Source organism: Antennarius striatus, chromosome 7 (assembly GCF_040054535.1).
Source record: "Antennarius striatus isolate MH-2024 chromosome 7, ASM4005453v1, whole genome shotgun sequence".
In the NCBI taxonomy this organism is placed as follows: Eukaryota; Metazoa; Chordata; class Actinopteri; order Lophiiformes; family Antennariidae; genus Antennarius; species Antennarius striatus.
This window is the reverse complement of record NC_090782.1, coordinates 22314750-22323530: the sequence shown is the minus strand read 5'-3', so window position 1 is coordinate 22323530 and position 8781 is coordinate 22314750. Positions and strand designations below refer to the sequence as shown.

The 8781-nt window shown below is 41.5% G+C and overlaps 1 protein-coding gene across 1 annotated transcript in view; it reads left to right on the top strand.

Annotated features, from left to right (window-relative positions):
- The first annotated feature begins 314 nt into the window (after nt 1-314).
- The window catches only part of LOC137598578 (collagen alpha-1(XXIV) chain-like), a 75330-nt gene continuing 66863 nt past the window's right edge, over nt 315-8781 (top strand). Inside the window, exons 1-2 of the mRNA XM_068318889.1 lie at nt 315-809; nt 8575-8639. Coding sequence (XP_068174990.1) covers nt 757-809; nt 8575-8639 — 118 coding nt within the window. The 5' untranslated portion in view covers nt 315-756. The remainder of the gene's footprint in view (nt 810-8574; nt 8640-8781) is intronic.

The following is an 8781-nucleotide window of genomic DNA, read 5'->3' as shown; positions in this document are numbered from 1 at the left end:
TTGCATGTCAGCAAACATCATAAGGCTGCACCTGCTGACCTCCAGACTTGATGCGTGTTTTTGTTAGAACGATGTGTGCTTGCAAGCAGAACGCACGCTGTGCCCTGGTTAATAGGCACATGCAAATCGACACATTACTCCCAAATAAGGTCGACAAAACAGTCATAGTAACCAGAAAGCGTTGATGAACAAAAGCCAATGGTCTATTTGTGATGTCATGAGTCCGTAACGAGTGAAATCCAACACCACCAGCTGGTAGGAGTTGCGCTAGGGTGAAGACGGGTCCCCTTGCATCAGTGCAAGTTACGGCACATAGCGGAAACCAACGCCTGGAGGTACGGCCGCGCAGAGCTGGAGCTGCATTTGTGTTGGAGACCACACTGAGAGAGGAAACGAAGCTCGGATTCCGTTCCCCACACACGACAGTCGAGCTCTGCAACAGCCTCGACCAGCCGCTCACCGAGACACCTTTTACATGTGCAACTTTTTGCGCGTCTCCGCATTGGATAGAAATAGCTTGATCATTGCGCGCCGCAGAGCGCAAATGATCTGAGTGAGTGGCTCAAGTTGGAACACACTTGGAGAGATCTCTCCTCCGGACTGCGATACGATGAGGAAATTCTGAAGTGGCTGCACTCCAAAGTCCACTTTATGCGCTGTGTGGCTGTTGCCAAAGGGTTAGCCCATGAGCAGGTATCCTCTTAAGCGCGATTCTGTTTTCACCCAGATCTCTGCTGCCTGGACAAATGCATACAAATGCATTTAGGAGCTCAACGGACAAGGAGTGGACACGTTTCCGCGGCAGCAACGTAAGTGGACGTTTTCTGCTTAAATCTTATGCAGATGTTAGAATCCTAACGCGCGTTCTGCCAAATCAGATCTCCGTTTGAAATGTCTCTGGGGAACTTCTGGTTCGTTGGCATCCGTCCCTGATCGGGGACGTCAATCCACTAAAACGAAGCAAGTTTTTTTTTGTTACCACCAAAAGTTTGGTGACAGCATTTCTTTTCTTGGCTTTTGAAAGCGGTCGTGTTCTTCTGTTCCCATTTTCAGTTCCAAACCTTTTTTTTTTTTTTTTTTTTTTACTGCCTGATAATTTTTTATTCTTGCAGAATCGCACAAAAGAGAGTTATTCTTACATGAGTGTGTAGAGATTTTTTTTTATTATTGTGGTTGATTGACATAAAAGTAGCTCACTACTCTGCAGTTGTAAGTGCACGACTCTGCTGTGACCTGGATGCACGAACCTGCAGTGCGCAATGAATGAAAATGGCTTGGATGCTTATTCAGCACGCCAGTAGTGATAAATCACTGATATATTCTTCTTTTTTAGCATCTGAACCGCTGTCAAGACCTCTAGATTTAATGAGTTAGTCAAACTCTGTCAAAGTGTTTAGGCTTGAAATGTAAGAAATTATATATTTAGTGACTTTAACCTAAACATTCCTCATGGAAGTGTTTATTATTGACATCCTCCATGGAGGTTTTGTTGCCATGTTACATTCAGCTGGGACCGTGGCCAGGATTTTGCACTCCTCTGTAGGCCACATAACAGGAAATGTATTTTCTCCTATCAGAAGAGAGTCCCTGTTGGCTGCACTTTTCCAGATCTGAAAAAGAAGCAGAAACAACAATGCATTCTGTTGCTCTAGAAAACAAAGCAACCCTGAAATCCTTCAGATGCCCCCCCCCCCTCCCTCCCTTGAGACTGAACATGAGAGGCTGACGGGTGAACTGATTTGACTGGGAAGGAGTGTGGCCTCCCTTGAATTGGCTGGAGACTTGGTGTGCATGCACCACTGGTTAACTGGCTGCTGACCTCCAGACAATCACCCACTGTTCACCCCACTGCTGCTCCGTCGCGGGCAGTGCTTGAACCACGTATCTGCAGAGCTTCACCTACCGTGCACTTGACCGTGAGCATGCTGTCTCCTCAATGCTGACTGGTCGCTCCCATAATAAACCGCTGATGAAAGTTCCTCAGGAGGTGCAAAGCTTTGCATGGAGGCGTTCTTGACTAATGGTTGTGACGAGCGGTGCACCTGTGCTTTCATGAGCGGTGTAGGCTATATTTACACAAGGATGCACATATTAATAGATTATTAGCACACTTGTTTATTTGACTGAACTACCTCCTGTATGATGTACTGATGTACCAGTTGCTAATGTGTGTTACTTTTGATCTCATTTGTCATTCTGAAGCCACTGCCACTAAAATATAAGCCACCATTTCATTGCTATGAAGCCAAAGTTCCTTACACTGCTCAATCATTTAATGGCTGATTAATTTTTACGAACATCCGAAAAACGCAACTGCATAGGAAAAAAAGTATCCAGATCGCTCAAGACAATTTGCAGACCTCCCTGTGAACACTTTTATGAGGAACTACTTTTTGCCCCAGCTAAGCCATAATCACATCTACCCATAAAAAGGTGGCTCAAGTGGAAAAAGGTGTTGTTGTTTTTTTTGTCTATATTTTTGCAACCTTTACCAACAACAAGAAATATATGTGATCAGGTAGGTTACTCCTAAGTATCCAGGTGTGACCGAGTGGGATTGCAGACCGCCCACCTTCTCCACACCGGCGGCTGCAGGGTTTCCGACCTGTCTGAGTGAGTGAATGCATTTACCCCTCCGAACATCTGCAGGTCCCTCCCAGCAGGGAAAGGGCAAACCAATAAAGGCTGGTGGAAGTTTACTCACAATCCTTTGTCTGCTCCCTGTCTTGTGGACTCAGTAAATCTTTACTTTGGTCTGCGGTGACCTCTTGACTCCAGCCATCCTTATGAGTGACCACAAACACGCTCCGTGCTCTTTGTCTTTGTACCCAGACAATAAATAATGGCTCAAGTAGAACCAGGTTCAGATTTGTATTCTTATTTATCTGTTGCTTTGGGAGTACATCCCACCTGCAAAGTATCTACAGCCCTGATCCTAGTGGACTATCAGGTAGGCGATTGGCAACTTGTCAGACTACTAATTTGTTTTACCAATGGCCATTTTGATGTCAGGAGATAAAAATCCAGCCGAGTCCTTCAATAATGAAGTAATCAAGACCAAGACACAGGTGTAAAAGCTGAACCACAGTCTATAGAACCAGACTTTGGCTGTGTATTCGTGATGTGGTTGTCCAGATTGGCAAGAGAAACATGTACAAGTGTAATACCTAATTTGCAAGAAACTCAGATGTTTTCATTTAAAACCTTTGTCTTAGCTCATGAAGGTGTGTGATTGTGTGCAGCCCTGAGTATAACCATGAGGGATCTGCTGTCTGTTTTGTTACAGTCTGACATCTTGGCAAAACGAACAACATTAGCCGCAATTACAGCTCTCTAGAGCGCGGTTTGACTTTATGTGTCGCAGTTATTGCCTTCCCTCCGTTTTGAACCCCAGTCCATTTAAAACTGGGGCTCCAATGAGCCAGATTATTATGGATGGAGGGTTGGTGGATGTCCTTTCTATAAACCTCGACTTTCTGAATGATGATCTTTGTGTGGCGTACCTATCAATATTTTTTAGGAAAGCGATTCTCCCCATGCCAATGGAGGGGATGGAATGGCGCATATCAAGTGATTTGTTTAGAGGCTCTTTCCACCAATGAAAAGAGCCTCTGTTAGATTTTGTGCATTTTTACCCCCAACGCAGATTACAAGCAGTTTCAACGGTATCCCTTCCCTTTTTGTTTATTCCCTCTAGAAGTTAAACATTTCAGAGTTGTTTGGGTAGATTAACAGCTTTGCATGCTTTGTTGCTACTAATGGATTTGGTAAGTGGCCTGCCAAATTAGCCATGTAAACAGTATACTGTGAATGTCACCGCTTGCGAAGTCACCCCCAAACAGACACCAGTGATGAATGTAAGAAAATTGTTTCCCTTTCCTTATGAGGACTGTAAACAGAACTTAAGTGAGTTTGCTCCCATTTGCCAAGCCCTCTCCATTCGCCTCACTCAGGCTTTTCCTCAGTTGAATGGACCATTGTTAGGGATCCAAGCTAATTTTGAGGGGGGTGGGGGATTGGGAGGTGGGGGGGTGCAAAGCCAGATCTGTTACTTCTGGAATGATTCATTGCAGTGGGGAGTTTTAAGTTGTGATTATTTATAGTCTTGACATGACACCCACTCCCCACATAGTGGTATTTCCCTCAGTCAACAGAGCTGTGTTTGGGGAGCTTTGTCTTGCTTTCAGCAGCCTTTTCCATTAACTGAAAGGACTGGAAACCATGTCATGGTCTACTGTCAGGGACAGAGACGGAGATTTACCTCAGGATATAACACTCCGGTGGCTCTGCATGTAACCCGTGTCTTCTGTATGTCCTCTTTGTAACACGATAAATGACTTCATAATTATGTTTTAATAAAGTCCACGATTGTGGTTTTAGAGAATTCCCGTCAATTATATGCTGAAACACTGACCTATACAGCATCAGGGATGCTTTAAATCGGTCTCAACAGTGAGACGGTGGAAGACAGACAGACATAAGAGGTGTCAGAATCAGCATTGACACAGCATTTTTAGTTTTATTCCCCATGTTGCTCTACTTTTGAATCCTGTCTTCTCTTCAGCTTTTAATTGTCCCTTTTGTCCCGTCTCAAAAGATAATTGCTGTCATGTATTCCCTCTTTCATTTTCTTCTATGTTCTTTTCCTGTGGTGTTAATAAGCCTGTGTTCCCGACCGTGGAATGTCACACCCCTTTCCTGATGGGAAACAGGTGACAGTCGAAGCTCATGCTATCAGTCTGTCTTGCTGGTTTCTTCTTCTCTCTCCTCCGCTCACTCTCTCTGTTTTCTCTTTTTATCTTGATAGAGTTGGGTCACATTGGTGCAGGAAAATAAACATGGCCGCCTGTCTGTGGCTCGCCATCAAACGGGGCCACGTAAACACTGGTAGCCTCTTTCTCGGGTTAATCTGGGCCCGAAAAGTCACGAGGGAGAGATGTTTGTAAGACAGTTAGCATGCTATTGATAACCGTCACGCTCACAAAGCAATCCCTGAAGGCTCAAGGTGTCACAGCAGCCTGTGATTGATAGCATACATTTTGGTAGTCTTGTGTAACAGCGTATTAGAATAGCAGAACTGCTGTCTGCTCTTGTATTTTTACGCTGCCCTCACATTGCATTGAAGATCATCACGTTAATAACTTCAAGTTGGAGTTGTTTCTATGTACAGATCTGGGATTCATTTTCTTTTTATGTACTGAACATGTTTCATGCGTTTTCATTATAAATTCAGATGTCGGTCGGAGCTGCATATAGAATTGTATGACTTCTGTCACCGCTGGCCTACTGTTTAATGCTACAGACTGACTCATTTTCAATTCGTATCCAAATCTACTCAAATTTCCATCAGTGTTGGCATTCTGCTGGGTGTTTACATGGTGAGATTGGCTTGATGGTGTGATATGGTGGTCTGACGTCAGTGGAGAACATGAGCAACATAAGTCCTCCTCTCATCATCAGCTGTAATCGGAACAATACACACTTCTGGTTCATCCAAAGATGAATGAATGAATCCATTTACTAAGATCTCTTTCAATAGATCTTAATCCGGAGGTGGAACAAACCAAAGCAGAAAATAATGTACAATACTAAAATCTAATCTGATATGATCTGCTTATAAACGTTTTTATTCATAATCTCCATGATAAGGGTACATTTTTGGTTCAGACAAAAATTGTGTCATAGGATTATGATTACTTCATAGCTCTCAAGCTCAACAAACTCAGAAAAGGTGAACCCTCTTGAGTCAAATTTACACTGCATGTATTTTTGTGCTGAAATTTCTCAAACAGTTTATATACAATTAAGCTTATTGCAGATATAAGTTAAATCTGTGTCCATTTGTTAGTAATTGTTTGCGCTGGCAGACGTGGTTTTGTCTTCTTGATATAAAAGGAGCGAGAGATGGACGCAGAGTATACATCACAAAATAAAGTTAAACTTTGACTTGAAGTACAAATTTAATGCCCGGACAATCTTTTTAAAAATTATATCGACCTAATCTTAATTCGAGTATCTCATCTGAATAACAAACAACAGGCAATAGTGCAAAATGTAAATGCACACTTCTCTTAGTTGCTTTGCATTTCTTTGGACTTTTCCTGATTGTACTTATTGCTGTATGGTGGGCAGTGCCACCTAGAGGTGGGGTCAGTGAGGGTCAAAGGACTCAACACTGAGTCTGAGGTTTCCTTATGCAGCATCGAACACGATATGTATTTGTGTACTCTATTTATTATGATAATTTTTATTAATCAATCCATTAATCAATTGTATAGTGACATTTTTATGAGAATGAATGTCATGTTTTAAAAAGGATTCCTAGACTAAATGAAGACACAATTTGTGCACACATGTCAGTGAAAATAATCGTACAATCAAACACGTGAATGGACTCAGGAAATGCAAAGGTGAAGAGCACAAGAGAAGAAGAAATATGAACATATAAGACACAAGAGTCCATACATAGATTATAAAACACAGGCAGACAGGAAGTGTAGAGGTGAAAATTCACAGCACAGGAATTAGCTTTCAACATAAAATAGGAAACAGTGACACAACTCCTACAAAATAAGATCCACAAACAAACTGGGACCAGAACTGTGATGGTTCCCGTTTGTAAGACATTCTGGATAATTAATGAATGCTCTTTACAAGCTGGAAAATGTCATCTTGAAGGGCAGGTATGACCACGTCGCTCCAGATCTCCAGAAGCTTCTCTTCTCTTTGCGCTCTCAGCTTACTAAGGCATGCTTCCATGAATTAAATTATCAACCAAATATGCATTTGAGCTTAACGTTGTCTGGAAACAATAAAACATGTCTGAAAGAATCTCCCTGCTTGAATAAAATATGTCAAAGTGACAGTGTGCTTTTATAAAAAGAAGAGTCAGGCAGGCTGTTACGAAGATATAGGATTTCTTTTCCGATGGCTTTAAGTTGCCATAGAAAAGGGCTACTGAGTACTGCCATTATCAATTATTAGTTAACAGTAATTAGTGCAAATCAACCCACATTTGTTAGCCTTTTCAGTTAGCTCAAACTGCTCCATGGACTATGCTATTTTTATCAATGCCTGCTAAGAATTTTTAATTACAAGGCTTTGGCTCAACGTTTTCTCGTTATTTTGCATCAGTATGTTACATCACTGTTTTAAGCCTTTCTAATGAATTAAAGAATGCACAAATTCAGTGTTTACAGCGGGTGACAGGCAACAGATTCAAAAGCAGTTGTTTAACTTTATTGAACGAGTTAATGATTCATGTGGTGCACATTTGGCCAACACATGTAGTTGGGTTATAATTATCAACTACTATATTCCATTAGCATCTGATGTTTCAGTGCCAAGACCTTAATTATGTACATTAGTTCATGTTTACTGATATCCTTCAACTGAACATAATCATTATCAAAGCTTAATGCTTTAACCAGCTTGTTTGTCAAAAAAAGTTGTTAACAGATACCCCCCCCCCCCTGTTCACCATTATCTGGTTCCTTTTTTTATAGGGCCCTTTAGGATCAGGGTAATTATAGTTGCTTCCAACTTCACGGCCTGATGTCATCCCCTTACCCCACATCTGGAGTCTGATCTGGATTGAAGACTGATAGGGGCGCCTAGAAAATGTACTACTGTGAGATATCAAAAATTGCATCCCGCAGAAAACCACAATAAAAGAAATGAACTATGAATATAATAAAAATAGTCGTGTGAATCTTCAATTTCTTCATTTCAAATCTTCTGTAGTCAAATCTACTGTACGTTTTCTCTAAATGTTAATGGCTTATGTAGGTGTGTTGTTGCTCCAAGTTGATTCCTAGTCATACTTTGACTTCTTTCAAGTGGGACACAGCAGACTGCACCAAAATAAATGGTGACATAACACTTGTGATTGACATAAGTCAAAAATAAAGGTATTTTGGTCATTTTGGTGACTAATAGATGAATGTATGGAGATATTGGCTGCATGATGATGATGTTGTAAGAGAGATGAGGAGGCATACGGAGGATGAGGATCTTTAGACAACTTTCCCATGACCTCTGACTAAACTGCCCATCTGGTGTGCAGAGCCAGAAAGCAACAGTGGTTGACTGCTGCAGTGGAACAGTATGTGCAGGTATTCCTGTCTATAAAGCCTGAATGCTTTGGGGTTGTGTGTAGAGTCTTTAATTCTACACTTGATTTGAATGTCTGGAGAACATAATAATTTTATGTCTGGTATCCTGTTTTCCATTGGTATTGAATGAGATCTGTGTTAAGATCTAATATTAGACATGATTGTTTGTCTGTGACGCCTGTGACCATCAGCTAATAAGTTTAGCATCTTTGTAAATCATCCTGGAGTTCCTTCTTTTATTCCAAGCTGCAACTCATGCATAATACTGTATGTTATACATGTTATTACCCTAAGCGTTTGCCCTCTGATTGGCTGGCAATTGGTTCCACAATTAGAAGAAGTGGGGCTATTACTTAACTGTTCTCACTTAATTTCTCACAAATTAATTGTGTATATTGGTTGCATTTTTCTGGTTGTGGGGGTTGTGTTGTAATTAATTGATGTTTTTGTGTCTGTCTAGGTGGAATGTTATTCTGCTCCTGTCAGTATGCTCAGCAGCACTCACTGGAGAAGACTTAGCTCAAGGTAAAGGACAGAACATAACTCACAAGCATCTCATACACAAACACAAATACGAATGTTACACCTCAAGTCTCTCAAAGGTAGCTCTCTCTCCAGGTCCAGCATCTTGCGATATTCACAATAATAATGCTGAACACCTGGATGA